The 22053-nt window shown below is 26.8% G+C and overlaps 1 protein-coding gene across 2 annotated transcripts in view; it reads left to right on the top strand.

Moving 5' to 3' along the window:
* The window catches only part of LOC142328931 (uncharacterized), a 163306-nt gene extending 152933 nt beyond the window's left edge, over positions 1–10373 (top strand). For both annotated transcript variants that reach the window (XM_075373105.1, XM_075373104.1), the window contains 4 exons: positions 758–932; positions 1952–2146; positions 3718–3948; positions 7590–10373. In XM_075373105.1, coding sequence (XP_075229220.1) covers positions 758–932; positions 1952–2146; positions 3718–3948; positions 7590–8603 — 1615 coding nt within the window. In that variant the 3' untranslated portion in view covers positions 8604–10373. The remainder of the gene's footprint in view (positions 1–757; positions 933–1951; positions 2147–3717; positions 3949–7589) is intronic.
* Positions 10374–22053: the final 11680 nt, after the last annotated feature.

The following is a 22053-nucleotide window of genomic DNA, read 5'->3' as shown; positions in this document are numbered from 1 at the left end:
ACTCTTCTTAGAACCTTTTGTGATACTGGTTTCTTGAGGAACAAATACCCTATGAGAATAATTCTTTTGATTCTGAAAATGATAATCAATATTGTTTTCGCTTCAATTTATTACCAAAGTTTCTCCTCATATTTCAGCAAAACTGGGAGTTTAATCCTTAGGAATTTATGATACTCAAATCCCAAAAATGTACTACAGCCACTAGTCCACTTGTGACACATGATGAATTTGAAAAAATCACTGATTATACTGCTACTAGTTGGAAGTTTTTTGTATCTCAAATGAAATTTAAATATAACAGATTAAATCTTAACAATTTGTTGTTACAAAATGTTAAATATTGTGCAATGAATGAGCAGAAATTTAGGCTTGTTTTTAAGTAAATTTGAATAGTATATACTTTGCAGTTTCTATGTGCAATAAACTGTCATAATCAGAAGAAATTGTTACGGTAAATAAAATGTTCTCTGTTTAAAAAACTAAAGTACATAATCCTTGGTTATAGTATTACATATCTTCATGAACTTAGTAAATCAGATATTTTAAGTTAATCATACTGCTTAATTTTCTATTTACGTATTTCATAAAAAAAGATACCTTCACAAGTTACTTGTGAAAGTTTTTTTTTATAACCTTTTCTTTTATCAAATGTAAATCTTTTTGAAATAAATAAAAATGTATTTTTTTTCTGCTATTGAAATAAAACTTTTAAAATTGAGTTTTTGATCTTTTATAAACTTTTACTTTACTTTTGCAGGTTCCTATCATTAGGTAAAGACTCTAGCTGGAATTTAGATCGTTTAGAAGAAACATTAGTAGGTACTACAGATCGATTGTCACCTGATCAAGCATGCCGTAGTCATTCAAGATTGCATACAATATTAACTGTTGCAGAATCTGCTGACCCACCTCCTGAAATGACATGGAGTCCTGTAAGTTATGAATTTCTGTGTTATTTTCATTTATATTGTATAAAAAAGTTGTTAAGATGGATACTGCTGATTGATCAGTAATAATTTTGTGATAAGGGAATGGAAGTGTAATACTTAGTCATACATAACTAACAATATCTCACTCACTCCTCATTGGCTGGAAAAGTTATTTTAATCAGTTGCTCAAGTCTGATTTAGAAAATGTTAAAACTTATTACTGTACTTAAATAAAGCATATTGTATATTTGCTTAATCATAAAAATATAGCAAATCTTTGTAATATATAAGGTTTTTTCACTTTTTGTAATATATTATTAGCAACAAACGAGAATGTTTTGTTGAAATGTATAGTTTTCCTCAATATCACTCTTTGAAAACAATTTATATAAAAGCACCTACCTTTTGTTACTTTTACATATACATTAGGAAAACAGACAATCATCATTTACTGAAGAACATATTTGGTTGATCTTCACCAAATGCCATTCAGATTTTCTTTGTTCATTTTTAAAAAGTAATTACGAACAGATGGATGTTAGTTCACTAGAATATACAATAGCACAGCAAACTGGTAAGACAACTTTACAAACATTAAGTCTACTTCAGAGTAATGAAAAATTCAAAATTTGTGAAATTCTTCTATGAACTATCATATTTTGGTATAAAGAAAAGCACAGAACATCTTAAAAGATAAGAATAACCTTTTAAATGATTAAGAAAACATGAAAGTTTATGTAAATAATGAAGTGTTAAAGTTTTACAAAAACTGAAACATTGTAATAAACTACCTGATAAGATATTTTTTTCTTATAAAGGTTAAGAAGAAATGCTGTTAATTAGGTTGTTAAAATTTCATATTGTAGGCTTTTTAAGAGCAGTTGATAAATCTTTCAAAATTATTAATAATTAGTATTTATTTAAATTTATAACAAATACAGAAAACTTAAATTTATAAAAAAAATTTCTTTAATAGAAAAGTTTGATGCTAAATTAGTTATGTCTTCTTTTTCTATTTCCAGGAATTCATAGCAATGTTAAGGAGGATTGCTGGAGGTGTTGAGAATAGTTTAATAAAACAAGCTGGAAGAGCAGCTCGCACTCCAGCTTGGGCACAAATGGAGCCACAGTTACGACATAGAATACAGGATGCTGCATGCCTCATAATTATACCAGGAGACGATAGGCGACGTGCTAGACATTCATCACTCCTAAGGGTATAACCAATTTTTTTTAATTCTTTTTTTTTATTTTATAGTAAATTGTATTTTAATAATAAGCGTAAAAACATTAACCAATTTGACATTGAAAAATTAAGTAACAATTTTTTTTTTTCAAATTGGTCTGCACTGTTGAAAAACAACAATTTTTCTAAAACTGTAATTACTTTTTGTGATTAATTTTTTTTTTTCATTAAATTCTTCAAAAAGAAATTTGTTTGTAAGTAGATGCTTGAGAAAACATTTTGTTGTTATACTAGTTGTATACAGTAACCAGAAATATTTTCAGATTTTTTTCTACTTAAGTTTTTCATATTTATTTAATGTTTTTAGGCTTTACACATCTTTCTGACTTACATGAAAAATAGTCTCTGTGCTTGAAGAACATATTTTAATATTAGTATTAATAAGTTGATTTTATCTGTACATAAAAACTCTGTTTAGAATGTAATAGAAGTAGTGTAGTTCACAGTATTGCTTAAAGCAGAAGAAATTTTATTTTTATTTTTAAAAATGTTATGAAAGATATTGACTGATAAAACTGTACTAGGAATTTGTTTATGTATGAAGGCTTTCAGTGTAAAGTCATAGTTAAGTTCCTGACATTGTTGCTGATTATTATTTCCTGTTGGAAGGTTCATTCCAACCCAAAGTACAATAATAGAAGTTGTTAGAAGGTAATATACTGAGATTTACATAGCTCAAAAACAAGTGATTTTTGTTTCTTTATGTAATTAACTTTTTTTCTTATTACTTGAAGTACAATTTACATATTTCAAGTAAATAGTAGCAAGTTTTTTTTTATTACTTTTAGTAACTGACTTTTAGCATAAACACTTAGTGTATATGTTACACATAATATTAAGAGACTTATTAACTTAAGCTTGCAATATACTGAGATTTACATAGCTCAAAAACAAGTGATTTTCGTTTCTTTATGTAATTAATTTTTTATCTTATTACTTGAAATACAATTTACAGATTTCAAGGAAGTAGTAGCAAGTTTTTTTTTTATTACCTTTAGCATAAACACTTAGTGTATGCTATACATAATATTAAGAGACTTATTAGCTTAAGCTTGCAAAGTTTTTAAGGACAAGCTAAAATCATATCAAGAAAAACACACCAAATTTATTTATTTTCTAATAAATATAATCCCGATAAGAGAGAATCATTATTTTGTAATAATGATGATGATATGTCTTTCTGTGAAGCTGTAGCTAGAAACTGCATAGGCTTTAAAGATCCACAAGATCACTTGAATAAGAAAACAGTATGTTAGGTTATAGCTTCTTAATATTATTTAATACTAGTATTAAATCAGGCAAATATCGGTTATAAGTTTGATAATTTTCTAAAGCTAGTTAACATGTCAGTGTGGTTCATGATATTGTAATTAGAATTAGCGCAAAACTTAGTTCTTTTTATTCTGTGGAATTTTTAATTTTTTTTTTTTTTTTTTAATTAAAAACAAAAATTATGAGCCTACTTTAAAAAAATTTTCTTAACTTTTAGATAATAAATATTAGTAAAATTTAATACAATAAATTAAAGTTGCAATTTTCTAGAGATCTGAAGGAGGAAGCAGTGGACTTCGTTCAAGTGATTTACATCAAGTCAAAGTGGCAATGACTCAACAGAATGTTGGTAAAAAGACACCGTCAACCACTAATACAGCAACAACTAATACGACTGTTGTTGCTAATCGTACATCTTTACCTAATCAGGCTTCAAAACCTGCTACTAAAACTGATGAGAAAACATCAAAAACTAAATCTTGGCCTTATAAATTGGCAGAGGTAATTAACATATTAACTCCTAGTTATTTATATGTAATTCTGTATGACATGTCTGTATTGGTTTTTTGAGTAAAACTACCTTCTAGCTGAAAAAAAAGTCCTCATGTCTGCTGTAGTTAAAACACAATACAAGGCAATTCTAAATGATGGACTCAATTTATTAGACTTGTCCAAGCCAAATTTGCACAGATCTGATATACTCGATGGTTGCCTAGCCAGCTCGAGGCTATAATATGCTACTTGTGGAAGACAGTATATATATATATATATGATATAATACCTTTTACAGTATATATATATATATATATATATATATGCAGTATAATGTTTCTTTTACCACTTACATTAACTCGCTCTTGGACTTTATATGCGAGGTTCATTGTATGGAACCTTTCAGTCGAATTTTTAAGCACTTCTGCTAATCCATTTGCTCTGAAATTTTGCATCAGGTTTATCCTGATGACAACACATTTAAGCAATATTTTCAAGTCACTAAGATGCTCCTAACTTGCTAAGTGGAAAAAATGCCCCTGAACTTACATAACCTCATTTACATGCATATTTTCTTAGTGAAAGAAAACCTAACCTTTAGTAAGTTTAGATCTAAAATTTTCGACCAAAGTTTTGGGAACATTTAGTACTTTTTAACCAGAGCCGAATTTTTGAGATGAAAATCGCAAATATCTCAAAAACAGTCAGTCTTAGCACTATAAAAAATTTTTTCGACCCCCCTCACTGATCTCCACTATCATTTCAAACATTTTGCACCCAAATTCAGTTGATAAAAACAATATAATTAAGAACTTCATGACCAAAACATGCCAGCAACACTACACCAGACCACATTGTTGCATCTTCAGCAGAGTTATGTTAAAGTACAATCAGAATAACTATATTTTAAGTAGCTGTGAATGGTTAACTCTTTTTAATAAGTGCTGGTTTCTGTAATTGAGTTTAAGAAATTAATTTTCTTCGCAATTATCTTAAAAAGTACTGTTAATAAAAATTAAATATTTACATAATTATTTTTAATTTAATTTTAATTAATTACTTGTACTTAAAAAAAATTAAATTTGACCATTAATTTATTATTATTTTTTTTAATATCTTTAAAGTTAAAAATTAAAATATGTTTTAAATTAAAATTAAAAACTAAACTTCAAAATTTTAAATACCACTGAAAATTTATTCTTGTGGTGAGTGTAAGTGATACTCTTATTGAACAAAACCTCATAATTTTCTTGCTGCCATTGTTTTTATTTTAATTATTTCATTAGCTTTTATATTCTCGATAATGTAATTGGCATTTTTTTAAAACTGAATCTCTTCTTTACAAATTTAATCTGTTTTTTATTTATCTACCAAAGTTTAATAGATAGGAAAAAGTTACAATTTTATTTAAAAATGACATTATCATAAATAATAATAATAGTAAAAAATGAATAATTTATACAGTAGATTTTTCTTTTACTTGAATTGTATTAACCGCTTAATTAATGAAGACATTCTACCATTCAACTCAGCAAACTGAATTAATGGAAAAATTCTAAGATGACAAGTTCCAAGTACCTTGGTGATATAGGCCCAAGGCCCAGGGCCCAGGTTTGATTCCTGGCTAGGCTCTAATCACTGTTTGATAAATTTTTCCAACAATGTTTGTTATTCATGTATTAACCCTCTATTGTATAATATAGAGAATTATTTCATTTTATGAAGAAAATGTAAGATATAGTGCATGGTTTATTCAGCATTTAAAATCCAATTTTACTGGCTGGCAGATAATCAGCCTCAATGAATTAAATTATTTTTAAAAAAAAACAGAAAAAGATTTTTTTTTAGATTGGTAAAATTTATTTTTTCATACAATTATGATGTATTATACTACTATTAGGTATTTTATTTATTATTTAAAATCTAAAATTTAGGTTCTTCTAACCCAAAGATGAGTAGAAATCTGTTGTGTTAAAGCAGTTGATTCCTGAAATACATCATGAATTAAACTTTACTCTGCCTTTATTGAAGTAAGAAAATATAATGATTTCTGTAAGGTTTTGTTTTACAATAGTGTATGAAAAGATGTGGTTGGAAAATAAATATAAAAGGAGTTGTCATTTATCCAATATTATTATATAAAAATGTTTTGTTATATTTGTTTATAAGTATTTTTGAAATTTAAAATTTTTTTATATGTTCATGAAAACGGAATATATCTTGTTTTGTTGTTTAATTATTTTAGTTTGTTACATGTTTTATTTTTATTTCTCTGTAAACATTTGGTTGAAAATAATTATTTCAATTGTTGGATTTAGAAGATACAAGAATATATATTTAGAAAAGGAAATATCTAATTGGACTAGGAGTCTATTAATTAAAAAATTACTGGGCGATGATAACGCCAAACGTTTTTCACCCCCCCCAAAAAAAATACAAAATTAAAATCCTTCAAATTTGGAAATTTTTGTGTAAAATAGGCCTTTGTACTCAGAATCAATCATGTCAATCTAAAGCCTTCACAGTTTACAGATGTATACTGTATATATGTGTGTTTGATGTTGGCCCCTAAATCACCTTGTATCTCCAGAACTACTGAACTGATTTTGACCAAACTTGGTCAGGTTACTTCTATATATGGGGCATTGATGCCATTAAATTTTCAACTTAAAAGGTTGAAGGGGCAAGGCTGTAGAGCTAGGTCACCCTCAGTATCTCGAGATTTTACCTAATTAAGATCATATTTTTCTTACTCACAATTGTTAACAATTAAAAAGTAGCAATATTTTCAAAAACATTTTTACAAAATTACATTCCCACTCCAAAAAATGCTGTTGTTCTTGTCTGCTATGTTGTGACTTCACAGGTGAGCTGTAGAATTAAATAAATGAATAATATTTAGAGTATGAAAAAGTAACAGTTTGGCTGGGTTTGAAACTCAATCGCCTGGTTGACTCTATAGCTGGTGCAATTAAGCCTTGTGGCTTCACTAGCCTACCGACCGTACAAGCGAAATTTGTTCTATGTTAGTTGTGAAATTATATTAGTTTAGTTAGTGCTGACCATCACTGCTAGTACCACCACACCCACACAAATTAAGTACAGTATATGCACACACTTTAGTTAGAATCATCAAATTAAATAAGCAAAAAATATATTTAAATAAAAGATAAATATTTTAAATTAGGTTGAGTGTGTTTAGCCATGCTACAGAAACAACCCACAGTTGTAGGACTTTTCCTGGAACACAGCTTTAGCTGCATAATGGGAAAGTCATACAACTTCGTTGTTAGTTTTTTTATATTGCTAATTAAATCAATTATAAAATTTTGTGTTGAAGAAAGCTAGTTTTACTGGTAAATTCCATAATTCATCTGTCAAAGTAAAAAATCAAGTACATACATAACAGCATAGTTAGATATTACCTGTAATTACAAATTGTGTACGTTCTACAGAAATAATACCAACAGAATTTTGTTCCTAATAATATGACAGTGTGTACATAAAATATACAACAGCTAAAAACATTGATTTTGAAAAGTAATGTACAAAATTTTTGCTATTCAATTTATTATTTATTAAAACCTTGTAAATAAGTAATAGGGATGATGATTGTTTTGTATTTTTACTGTTGTTCTTTTTTGTTTTAGGTTAAGTCACGTTATCTGGAACAAAGAACTCCTGTTAAAACAGCGGCAGCTACAAATAATATTAAAGAAAAAACCTGTTCAAGTGTCCCAGCCCAAAGAAAAAATCCACCTGGTAAGCCTATTATTTCATCCTCAGACTCTTCAAGAACTTCTTCACCGGCTATGAGACGATCAGTCGGTCAAAGAACTGGAAGAACTCTGCTGAAAGATATACCTAAAAAGGAATCAGAAGGTTTGAATATGTCAACAGATTCATTAGTAGAAAATATACCATCCAGACCGTCCACTAGTGGTAAAATAAAAAGTAAAAATTTTAATGAGTATAATGAAATAAATGGAAATGTTCGTACACCAATTCTTGGTGAAAAAACACGTAGAACTTTGCCTAATAAAATTGACGGTATTAAGATGAAATCAGCCGAATCATTGACAAAAGTTAATGGAGAAACAAAACCGTTAAAATCTAATAGTGTTTCAGGTTCTCAAAATATTTTAGGTAAAGAGATCAGCAATAATAAACTGAAAACATCACCGGTCCCTTTGAGTAAAAAGACTAGCAGTCAGGGATCTCCAAGAGTTAAAGAATCACCAGTGATAAGTAGAGCAAAACCAATTGTAAATTCTACACCGTCACCAGCGTTACGAAGAAATAATATTATATCATCTACAAATAGTCAGCAGATGAGTAATAAAAGTAATCAAGATAATAAAGCAAATACTACTATTAAAAGAACATCGACTTATAGAGTTCAAAATAGACAGACTTCAAGTCCGACCAAGACCTCCACACCAGCGAAGACAAGAGAACCATTAGCCACGACTTCAAATAATAGGGGAAATATTAATAATTCAAGGATTCAAAAATCTGTAAATAATAATGCTTCTTCTCCGGTTATTAACAGAGTAAAACAGCAGCAGCAACAGCCTCAGTTGACTGTGGGTTCTAGATCGGGAACGTTTCTTAAAGATGAACCAACTGTAATGAGGAAAATACAGACTACAAATGTTGATTAAGTATAATTTAATTATAAATAATTCTAGTTGTAGGTAATTTATATATAATTATTGTTTAATTTTTTGTAAGCTTTAATTTTGTAATTTTTTGCAATATTTGACACTAGTCTTGGTGCCATTTTAAGGCTTTTTTCATGATAATTTATTATGATTAATATTGTTGCAGCTAAAATGTCAAGTAAGAATTTATTAAATTAGTAGAAGGGAATGTATTTTTCTGTTATTAAATAACATATACTGTAGATAAACAATAATCCAATCATAGCTGAGTGAACTGTTTGGTTAAAATATTCATATGTATGTAAAATATTTATGTTCGTACCAATTAACCCTTTCACTAGTGATCTTTGCCTGAATAATGACATTTCAAAAGTGTCATTGTTTAACTAAAGTTTCTGTAGAGTTTTCTGTATGAAGCATTCAGCATACTATAATTAATTTTAAAACTCCTAACATCTAATTATATTTGACATTATTTCTGCACGTACAATAAATATTACCTCAAAAACATAAAATGCTTTTCAACAATAACTTACAAATATCTGAACTTTAAAGTATTAATGCCATTATGTAAAAATCAAACACTGCTGCTAGGTATGAATTACCCATGGAGTTGACAACTCTGTGCCTGGAGCCAAGAAGAAAAATGGAAATTGACTAGCCATCTACAATCCATTGTTTGGCTCTGGAATAATTGAGAAGAGAAACAAGGTGCTCAAATTATAAATAAAGGTAAATATGTATTACCAAGACAATAACAATGATTACAACACCCCTATCTTGATTGCATTGTCTTTTATTTTGATGATACTAACACAAAGCTAACTTAAAACATCCATTATGTAAACTTTAAGAAATTATGACAGAGTTCACATGGTTAACTTTTTCATGTATAAAATAACTTCACTTGATTTTGTTGTGAAAATAAAATAAAAGAGAATAATGAAATTTGATAAATAATCGTCATTATTACAATCTTAAGAATTTTGTAAAATTTTGCCTGTTAGGCATTAAAAGTGCATAAGCAAATAAAATCACCAAATTTTTGGTTACAGGTAAGAGTAAATACCATTTGTTTTTTGAAAAATGATTTTATTATCAGTAAGAAAAAACAACGAAATTTGAATTCTAGTTAACTTAATTTGTCAGAATTAAACAAAAAACTTTTATGATTGAAATCCTCCACAGATATTTACCATATTACATCTTCTCAACATTTTTATAAAAAATAAAGCATTCACTGTAAGAGAGAAAAGTTCAAAGTTGTATCATTTCCAATAGAGGGAGTTGTCAAGTTTTCATTATTTTTTTTTTACAAAATGGTATTTATACTATGTCATTTCTCGGTTAGTATTTATTGTTATTCATATATTATATGTAGCAGTTTGTTCTTTGAAATTTGAAAAGCCATTTTGGAATTATAATAAAACATTTTTAATTATAATTCCCACTTAATCAAGTTGTAATGAGCAATACCACTCCTTGAAATGAAATGTGGCTAATTGTTTATTGATATATGAAGTCAGTGTTACTTATTACAGAACTTGTTTGCCAAAAAAACTTGTTTGATTATAGGATTTTTTTTACTATATAAATATTTAATGAGTATTTTTATAGATAAAAATATCTTTACCATTCCTTTTTTGTTAAAATATGTTGTTAGTGAACAATGTAAGTTGTCTAAAAAAATTAAAATTTTTTGTCATAAAAACGTATAATTGCATTTTTTATATTTATTTAAAATGAAACAAAATAAAATTATGAGTAGTATCCGAATAAACTGGATTTAATTTGTGTGTAATTTTTTTATTAATTAAGGAATTAATTTTAAAAAAAAGTGAATGAAAGTATTTTTTAAATATTAAGCAATAACCCATAAATTAAATTATGAAAAAAATAATTTTTTGTTTAATGTTTTTTTTTTTCTGTAGTTCTAATTATTGTTAATCTATTTTCGTTTTTTTAAATATAAATTTTGAAAAAAAAAATCAATTTATCATAGTTAGTTTATTATGTTAACTTAATTATTTATTATTGCATTACGTTAATAATAGTTGAGATGATTATTATTAATTATAGTATCAAAATTATTTTTTTTTTTTTAGTATAAATATTGCGGTGGTATATATTGTGCATTATGTTTATTATTATTATTATATCATTACATTATCATTTTTAATAGAATGTTATTTCCATGACTTGAATGTTTTTAGAAATAGTATAACAACAGTAAGTATAATAAGAAAAAATAAAAACGTAATTATTGCTTACTTTTAATCATAGAACTTTTTTCCTTTTACAATTTCATAATGAAGTAGTTGTTCGAATATTGAAGTTGTTAAGCGTCAGGTAGTGAATATTAAGTTAGATTATAAAAACATCTGTATCTCATAATTTTTTATATAGCCAACTGTATAAAGTAGTAATAATTTATTAAATGTTATTAGTTGTGTATGTAATGTTTGAGAACCTGATTGTTTACCTAAGCTTTTGTGAAATATTATTACATGGCAGAATATTAATTATAAGCTTTTATTTTTATTTATGTTTTCTAGTTTTGAATGTATAGCAATAAAGTATGCTTTTTTAAGCTTTGGATCATCTGTGTATAACTTTATTAGGGATAATGAACTGATGATGAAAGTTTTTGATACAATTTTTTGATAAAAAAATGTAATTTTGAAAGTTCCTCTTTATTACTGGTGATATTAATATTTCTGCGTACAAAAATAAAAGACAAATTAATATTGTTTATTGTTTAAAAAAAAAAAAACAGAAAATATTTCATTTTTTTAGCCCAATAAGTCTGTTCAAGGTTAAATAAGTATAGGTTTCAATAAGTAGTTCAAGGTTAATGACTTGCATAACTGAAAGCAGCATCTTTTTTTATCATATTTATTACTAATTTTTTTTTTTTTTTTTACATTTAACCCTTTTAACCTAAGGTTATGATGGTTTAGTATCAAATTTTGATTATTTCTTTATCTATAGAGAATTAATACTCTGATTTGTACCAAAATTGTCAGATTGTAATTTTATGATTTCTCATCATTTTCTCATATATGAGATAGTCATCAACTCAACATAACAAAAATAATGCAATCTAGTTGGGATTTGTTTATTGTAATAGTTCATTAGTCATTCTGTTAATGCAAAATGTGTATATTACTGGTGTATGTTATTTATACAGATATAACTTTACCACTATATTTCGTGTAATATATAAATATAAGCTAATTTACCTGTATAATAGTAAAGGACTCAAAAAATATTTGAGTACATTAACCCTGTGGCAAGGATTTATTCAATGTTATCATTCTTTAGGAGCTATCATATGAAAATAAAATTACTTAATTCTAAGAAAAAATATCGTGTAAGAGAAGTTTTCATTTATCTGATGCAAGATGTATTCTAATTCTACCTAATCCAAAGTATAGTAATCTAGCAAAGCCTTTTTAGAGATTTACAAGAAGCGAACATGTTTTTATGTTAAAAGTAAACCATGAATATTAATGTGGATTTTTAATTTAACATCTCTGAAAGAATTATATGAAGATCCTGTTTTTTTTAATCTATTTCTTCATTTTAGAAAATTAATAATTATTCATGATAATATTTTTGTACAACTGTACAAAATATTTCAAAACGGCTAATCCAATTACATTCATGATTTTCCATACATGTGGTATAGATGTCAGTGTTATAGATCAGTGTGTCATAAACAACTAGTTCATAATTGACTGGTTCCTTCACTTGTGTTGTACACTATTTTCCTTTCATCATATTGTAGAGTTAAAAGGGTTAATAATTTAATGAGTTATGAAAGATATCTAAAGTAAATTTATTAAAATAATTTCATATATAATTGAAAAAACTTTCTTAATGAAAGACTTTTTTAATTTTTATATTACAAAAAAAAACCTGTACATTTTAATAAAAATTTCATGATATTAACAGAAAGAGGAAGATTTTGTGTAATTAAGTAACCTAGATGACATTAATTAATTATTATGCGATGTGTTATATTTTTCAGTTCATGACTAATTAGTAACTAAGTAATATAATTGTGTGTAATAAATTCTCCATAAATTCTCTGTCTGTAATTCTTAGATACCAGAACTGTTTAGCAAGTAAAATGTTGTGTCAGTAATAATATTACCAATAATAATTATATCCTGTTAACTGAAAGAGTAAAATTCAATTTTTGTATTTTTTTTATTAAAAATGTAGTTCTGTAAATTATGTTATTACAGTATCTGCAGATTTTTATATTATTTATGATTTATCTCTAAATAAATAGCTTAATACATATTTTTTTTTGGAAGTTGCACCAAATATTGTTCAGGACTACTTTAATGTACATTTGAAAATGTTATTAACATCTTTAATTAAATTTGTTTAAATTATAGATGGTTACAATAGGTTATGCTATTTAGAGAATGTGCTTACCTAAAATATAGATTTTGAAACTGATCTGACTGAATTTTGTAAAAAAAAAACAAAATGCTGTTTCTATTGTTCTGATTAACATATGTCTTTGATTTTTTTTATGGTGATTGATTATAAACAAAATCTTAGTTTTTTACAATGTCTTTGAAAAATATTAACATTTATTGATGAAAAAAATCAAGAATCTAATAAATTTAACCAACATATTTTTTTAAACCTTTGACTTATGATCAGAAGCTCTTAAAACGAAGTTTTACTGTGTTAAAATATTTTCATTTTATTTATTTTTTGTTACAAAATGTAGAGTAATGGAAATTAGATATAATCTTATTTTAGATATAATTTTAATGCTTCTTCTTTGTAAAAAAAAAGTAAATGGATTAATCTGTTCTTACATCTCTCTGTATTCTTTCATCTTTTCTGTATCGGTTTCTTTTCCAGAAGTAGATCAATAAAAAAATACATTTGCAATTATTATACTTTGTTTCTTAAAACATAAAATTTAATTCTTTAACTATTTAAAATTGAAATGATATTATTTTATTTCATTTGATACATGTTACATTTCACATTTCTTGTATATAATGGTGTTAAAGACCATTTTTAAGTTTCTTAAATGTTTTTTAGCACAAAATCTAATTATTGCTTACCCCATAATTGAGATCAGTCTTGGAAATATTTCCTGTTTTAGTCTTATTAAATAAATAAATAAGAGTTGAAATTACAGAAATATTAAATTGTTTTATGGAAAATACATATGGTATTTAAATTAAGTTAAGGTTTTAAAAATACTCCAGAATTAGTAGCTGGAACTACAATGAACCTTGTCTGAATTATATAAAAAAAATTAACAAATTATATGCAAAAAAAAATATAAATAAAATAATAATAATTATAACAATAATAAAATAAAAGCAATAATAATTATAGTGTTTATAAAATAACATACACTTTGTTTGGAAAACCCAACAGGTTATTTAAAGATATATTTTTAGAAAGTGTGAGAGCATTTAAAAATAATACATAATTAAATATGTCATCCACAATTAAATAAGAAGAATATTATATTATAAATTTAAAAAATGTTTCGGTTAATGAATTCTTGGGCTAAATGTAGTAGAAATAGTTCACAATTAGCAGAAAATGGAAATAAAAAATTATTTATACTTTATTGTTTATTTTAGGTGTTCAACAATTGCATGGATTACTTAAAAAAACAAGATGTCTTTTTTTATAAGAATTAATTTTTCCACTTGTTTCCTCCAACTTTAGTTATTTCACAGACATCCTTGCTTCATTAAAATCATAATTCAATTTTTAATTTGATTGTTTTCTGCTGTTCAGATGCTATTTACTAGACCATTATTATTACAGCTTTATTATGGTATCATCTTCTAGTGATTTTATTATTCAAAATAAATAAATAATATATCTTGTATTTCTCCACCTAGGGAGGATTCAATAATAATTTTATAATTACATAATTTTATCAAATTATGTTTTTACTAATTATTATATAAGAGTATCAATATTTTCTGTGATTGTTGATAGGAAACCATTTAATAACTATCAAAACTATTTTTTTTTATCTAATTTTGAAGTAAAGATTTTTCATGAGTTCTTTAGCATTCATACTTTGCATTCAATAGTTTTCTTGTTAAAATCTTTTCGCTGGTATTATCTCTTTCCTGAATGTCTGTTTATATTAACCAGTTTTTTCAATTTTCCCCATCGGTTTGTTAAATGTTTATTTTTCATTTTTATTTAAAAAATGTTTTATTCAGCATTTACTTTATGCATTTATTTTTTTAATTTTGTTATGAATTAATGTAATGAAGCTTCTTCTTACTCGTATCTTTCATAAGCCTGCTGTACGTAATTTTATTTTTTACATGTATTTTCATTCCATTTTAAAAATATCTTATTCTAAATATTATTTTGCTACTGTTAAGCCAGAGTGGGAGGATCCATACTTTAGTGTTTTTATTAAGATTATTGTGTGTTTTCTGTTTACTTGATTAAACATGTACTGATTTTTCAGATATTTTTGTTTATTCATAATTTTTTCTGTTGTATTAGTCTGATTTAGACATTTTCTTTATGTATTATGTGTTATGATCTCATTAGCTCTTCAGGTATTTATGGGAAAATCAGTTTTACTTTGTTACATAGATGTAAACATTCTTTTATGCATTGATGTTTCAAGACTCTTATAATTTAAACATATTTTACAGATGTCTGCTTGGAGTGAAACTGACAAACAGATGTCTTATAGATTACAATATGTGCCCATAATAATTTTTCCTGAGGATAACGTGCATTTTTTCTTCCTCCTATATTCTCTCCTAGGATAATCCTGTGTCTCTTATTAGTCCATTCTACAGTTATGTGCTGAAGTTAATTGTGCTTCCCTTCATTGGACATCTTGGAGTATCGGCAGAATGGAAATTATGGAGTAACTTTATGATTAGATATTCTTTAGTGTAGCTGTGTCATTTCAATGAACTCTGATATTCAGCCTTGGGTTACTAGGACTTGGCTGGATTTCTTACTAATTAACAGTCTCTATTAATTTTGTCTCTCCCTTGCAAATAACTGAAGATAAGTGTTACAGTAGTGAGGAACTTGATTTTGATGAAACCATGACAATTTCATCTTGAGGGCAGTAATTTGAGATCCTTAGAAGCAGAAGTTTCCTTAAGGCAGTGAATTCTGTATTTCATGATATATTAATGAGTACAAATTGCTCATTATTCAATTTATTATCTAAAACTCTCAGAGAATTAGTCAAACAAATTTTTGTACATATTAATTGTGAACCAGTAAAAATGCTGTTCCAAGATGTTTGACATAAAGATTGGATGAGATTTCACTACGAACGTAAAATACCTCATCACTGTTGTATTAGAATTCACCATCCTTGTCTCTATTAATATCAAATTGACTGGCTCATCAGTCAATTTTATCATGATTCCTTTGACAAGAGTAATAATTTTTTATTCTATTTGTTAAAGTAGATTTATTTGCTTTTCTTTTTTTCCTTTGTTACCTGGTAGCACAAGTTTGGTTACAGGATTCTGAAATAATCAAGAACTATAAATCTACACAGCCAGTATTAGCTGTATGGTGTTTCAGTGTAAACCTGGTGTATTACCCATACTTTACTTTTATGCAAACGATCTACAGCATGTTGATGGATTTTTCTAATACAGGGTTTGCAAATACAGCTTAGACTTTTAAGCCAAGTACTTCTAGCTATCAAAGGGATCCATTACAGATTTTGTCTTTTTAGAATTTACATTTGTAATTTTTAGGAAGCCTAAGCACATCAAAGCAAAATTCTGTAATACTTTAAGCTTTGTGATGTGAGTTTTTGCTTTTGAAAACTAAACCTCACAGCAACGTATAATTTTAAATTGTAACACATTGAACAATCTCCTTTTATCAATATCAGACCTGTAATCTCTAATTAAAATCATGTTCATTATGATTTATTAGCATTCTTTCTTTACATTCATTAGTTTTCTTGTTCAAATCTTTTCACTGGTCATTATCTCTTATCTTTTTTATAAACCAGTTTCATTTAATTTTCCTTGATATACTGTATACAGAAAGTAATCTTTCTAGCTTATTATTTCTATTACCATTCTGGTAAATGTACGTAGGAAAACTGCACTCAATATTTAAATGGTCGTCAAACTAAACTGGTATTTTTAAGATGGATTTAATTATTGGTATTTTTATCATTGCATCCTTCAATTTTGCAGTATATTTTTTGAAATGTTTTTGTGTTGTGAGATAGTCAAATTTTAAGGACTTTTAAAAGTAATTTTTACATTTGTTTGTGTTTCTAGAAATGTTTAATTACATGTCAATACAGGTTTCTTGAGATTTTAGGGTTCTGAATAGTTTTGAAATAAACTGACGAATGATTTCAATGGTTTCACTTTCATAGAAGTTCTTATTCCCTCTTCAGTGATGAACATCTAGTAGTGTAAAAATTTATTCAAATGCAGATCTTGAATAAGTTTGTATTGGCTGGTTAAATTTTTTTAACAAACAGGCATGTGTATTTCATGTTCAGTTAATCCATTTATCCTTCATTAACTTTTGTGTTCTAAACTGTTTCTGCAGATTTTTTTATAAAAACAAACTATTTCTTTAGTTACTTATTGATTTTATAATTTATTAACACATTTATCATGATCTCTATATCTGGTCTTATGTATTTACTGTTTTTTTTAAATAATGAGATAACATTTATTTATGTATTTATTTTAATGTATTTTGTGGTTGTAGCACTTAGAAATTCATATCTTTTGTAATAATTATATGTATAATATTTTTATTGTAAATAGCAGCTTGTTTATTTATTTGTTCATTAATTAAATTTTTATAAATTAAATTAGTTCAGTTCTTGAATATTTGTATGTATTGATATTTTTTTTTTTTTGTTTAAAATGTGAATACCATTTCATTAAGTATTATTTTTTGTTTTGTTGAATGTAGGCCTTAATTATAATTTTGTATCGTATTTGTATTGTGCAATAAAAGCTTGTATTATTATATAACTGAGAGTAAAAATATGCATTGCATTTATTATAAATTTTGTTAACAATAAATTCTTTGTTTTAATAAATTCTTTGTTTTCAATTTTTTATATTAACAACTTATTAATTCACTATGTGGAATTATAATTTGTAAAATTTATTAATTATTGTCTTTTAATTTTAAGAAATACTATGTATTTGTTAATATTATTTATGTGTTTATATATATAATTAAAGAAATAATGAATTTATTGGTATATATGTTTATATATTATATATTGAAAATCCATAAATTAATATATTATGTACACATATATACTTTTCTGCCAAAGCATATAAAATAAAATTGTTTATTATAATTTTTATTTTTTTACTTAATTATTATAAGATAAATTGTCTTGTCTATTGTGAAAGTAAAATGTAGATAGGTTATGTGTTTATGATTATTTATGATTACGATTATTGTATGTTAAATTTGTTTTATAAAAATAGATAATTTGTAATATAATATATTATATATGTTATGTTATATGTCTATACGCATTAAATAATAATAGTAAATATTGTTGTTAAAATGCTATTATACAATAAATTAAAGATTTCAATATTTATCAACTGGTATTTTTTTTTTACATAGCATAAGTTGCTTTGGTCATTACCATGTTTCCAAAAAAATATCTTGGACAATTATACCTTGATACATGTTAGATTTTTTCATACAAGTATGTTTAAAAAGTTAACTTTTTTAAATTATTATGTTTTCTTAAAGATTTATGTGTAAGTTCAAAAAAGTAAAATAAAAACTTTAAGGATTCTTTTTTATGGAATTTTGGTCTGTATCAGTGTCCTCCTGCAATTCTAGTAATGAGATTTTACACTCTCAGATGAACCTCCAGCAGTTAATTTATTATTCAGGCCTCCAATGTTAGATATGTCTATGGACCTTTCTCATTGAGGAAGGCCATGGAGCCTGCACAGGATAAGTGTTCTGAAAGACCACATTTTTGATTACATGACATTTTCTCAATTTTATTCTTCTCTTGTGCCTGTGTTTTTTTTTAAGTAAATTTACTTGATGGATATTATTTTAATTTTGGCTTATGTTTTGCTATAAATATGTCAAGAACAGGGAAAAGAGCAGGTTTGATCTGCTTCATTGTGTTTTCAAGAGTTGTAGTGATAGTTTTTTCAAAGATGGATACTGGTGTTCTTTGGGTGGTTGGGTTTCAATTAACTACACATCTCAGGAATGGTTGATCTGAGACTGTACACGACTACACTTCATTTACATTCATACATATCCTCATTCATCCTCTGCAGTAATACCTTGTTATGGTTCCGAAGGCTAAACAGAAGAAAAGAGAATATATTCAAAGAGTTGCTCCCTGATTGAATGCTACACACATTGTGTGTAGCATTCTTTGATGTTTTAGAATTCACATTTTCTTTGCTTCAAAATGGGGAATCTTCCATAGTATTTGTTTCTTGAGTTACCACTTGTACCTTAAAGACCAGATCTTCCATCCTAAAATTTATAAATATTACTGAGTATTATCTAGCATTATTTAGACATGAAGGATTCTCTGTACAAGCTAAATGTAATACTTTTTAACAAGCATATATATAGCATCTGTAGTATGTCGTGGCCAAAATGTTGATATTTAAAACACTTCGTTGGCAAAAAACCATGATTCTTTTAAAAATTATTCAGGTTCAGAGTAAAGATTAAGACAACTGAAAGTACCTGTATATTGATATAAATTGCATTCATTATTCACAAATCATATATAATTACATATATATATTTTTTTTTTTATAATAAAAAAAACCAACTTGACAACCCAAGTACTGAATTACAATTTATTTCATACATTTTGTAATTCTGTACTTACGTTGCTCAAGTTTGTTTTTGATTATATAAAAAAAAGGAACAATATGTTGGTACAGAGGAATATGGTTCTTATATATATATATATATATATATGAGTGCAAAGGTTTACTGATTTTTTTAGTTTGGAAATAAATTTTTATTTATATTGTTTATATTAAATAGTAGATAAAACAATCAACAATGTGTTTGTAAAATTTAAAAATTCATTATAATCTATTTATTGTTAAGTGAAAACTAAATAACCAAACAGAAAAACAAAAAATGTTGCCCTAAATTAATTTTTTTTAATTTCCCATTATTTTGAAATGTTTAATTAAAATGTGAAAAGAAAGTTTAACATTATTGTATGTAGAAATAAGCTGTTGATCTCTGAAGAATGCTAGAGGTAATAATAAAACGAAACATATAAAGCAGATTTTTCATTATAAGTACAAAGACATGAAAATTCATCGGAGATATACGATTTTTAGGGAATTGTCATTAAAAAAAATTTATTATAGTAACATTTGTAAAAAAATGTCCATGAGTTACATACTTTATATAAGTAACAGAATAAGTGGATTATTCAGTTATGACAGAGGACTAATATCTAAAAGCAAGCATTCTAGGATGCTTTTTAAATTTTTTTTAAATTCTTTGAAATGTACATAAAGATGGTTCCTTCATAAGGAAATTAACCACAGAGCAGAGACAACTTATCTTGTCAGGAAATTTCTTTTTATTTTGAAGTTTGTTATAAATGGGCATTCTGTATGTTACCCTACTTTAAATTATGGCTAGTCGTACAACAGTTCACATGATGTTAAATTTTTCAGACTTTTTTCTTTTATTGTGGATTACCCATGTACAACGTATTTCTTTTTTGTTTGGAACTGATATAAGCAAACTTTTCTTGTCAAAGCTTAGGTTATTAATATTATTCCTACTGTGGCCCAAACACTTTAATATATATTGTTTCTCTTGATGTAACTAGGTGTTGATAATGATACAAGAAAAAGATATTAAACTTATTTATTTTTTGAATAATTAAAGTTTCACTCATTTTAGTGTAAAATCTAAACTGATCGCTTACCTATTTTACAGTATTCATGATATGTTCAGACAATTTTATCAGGCATGCATGCAATCTACATGTTTTCTACATTCTGTCAGTTAAAAATCATTTCTTGATAAGAAGAAATAATGCTTCTTCCCACTGCTTTGGAGCGAAGCACTCTTCTCATACTTCCCATATCATATTTTTAGTATGTGTCAAAGATAATCAAAAATACTCCTTGATTTGGACTGTATTTATTTATGGATGAGAAACATAGGTATAAAGAAAAAAGTAAAAAACACTTGAAATGTGGGCATGGAAAACATAAATCAATAATTTGTGCAAAAAAGAAATCCTTCTTTGCTTCTACTGTAAGAGTAATTCAATGGACAGATAAAAGGAAAATTCCAGGATGTTCTTTTATTAGCAAATATTGAGCATGAACCTAAATAAAGTTTCTGTAACTAATGAAAAACACCAAAAGAAGGTGTTGATTGAAAATGACCGTCACATCACACAATGCACTGCCGCCCAGATCGGCATATCAAAGCAACACATTATTGGGCAACTGGGCTATACCGCAAAAACTGTTCATGTTGAATGCCATGCAAACTCAGAAAAAATTAAACGATGACAAAAAAATATTGTGAGCAATATCTGAAACATTATCATGACAACCTGACCTCTATAGGAAAAGAGACGACTCACCTTGTGACAATCCTGGTCACCACACCAATCATCTTTTCTTAGCCCTGATGGGCTTTACCTGAGGTTATCTTTTAAGCTTTTTGTAAGCTTGATAACACAACACAATCATCAGTTTGGCCCCTGTTAGGATGCCACCAATGCAAATACCTCAGCAGACATTTCCATCAGTGTATTTACACAACCTATGCTTCTTATAATGAAATAAGGTATGCCCTGATTAATTCTCAAGACACTTCCCCTGGAAATGATAATATCAGGCTCAGTATGTTATCACATCAACTAGATCACATACTACAACATCTTTTGTGTATCTATAATAAAATTTTCTCTTACCAGGTGATTCCAAATTCTTGTTCATAGGTACTAGTAATCACCGTACTGAAACCTGGTAAGGATAAATCATGCCCAACAAGTTATCATCCTATCTCCTTGACCATTTCCCTGTGCAAGATGATGGAACAAATGGTAAACAATCGTCTAGTGTGGTATCTTGAGAGAAACTTCCTAATTGCCTCAGAACAATGTGGCTTCTGCCAGGGAGATTGTCTATTGATCATATAGTTGCCTGGGAAGCTGCTATTCAAAATGCCTCTTTACTTCTCCAGTGCCTGGTTGCTGTATTTTTGATTTGAAAAAGGCATATGACGTGGCATGGAGAAGAGGAATCCTAAATACACTTCATGAATGGGGTGTACAAGGTAATCTCCTTGCATTTGTTAGAGATTTCCTCATTAGTCAGTCTTCTGTGTTCAAGTTGGAACAACACTATCTGAAAGTTTCACCCTATAAAACTGAGTACCCCAGGGAAGTGTCCTT

This window comes from Lycorma delicatula, chromosome 8 (genome assembly GCF_047948215.1).
Source record: "Lycorma delicatula isolate Av1 chromosome 8, ASM4794821v1, whole genome shotgun sequence".
Taxonomy (NCBI): domain Eukaryota; kingdom Metazoa; phylum Arthropoda; class Insecta; order Hemiptera; family Fulgoridae; genus Lycorma; species Lycorma delicatula.
Note: the sequence above shows the minus strand (reverse complement) of the source record. Positions and strands in the feature narration are given on the sequence as shown.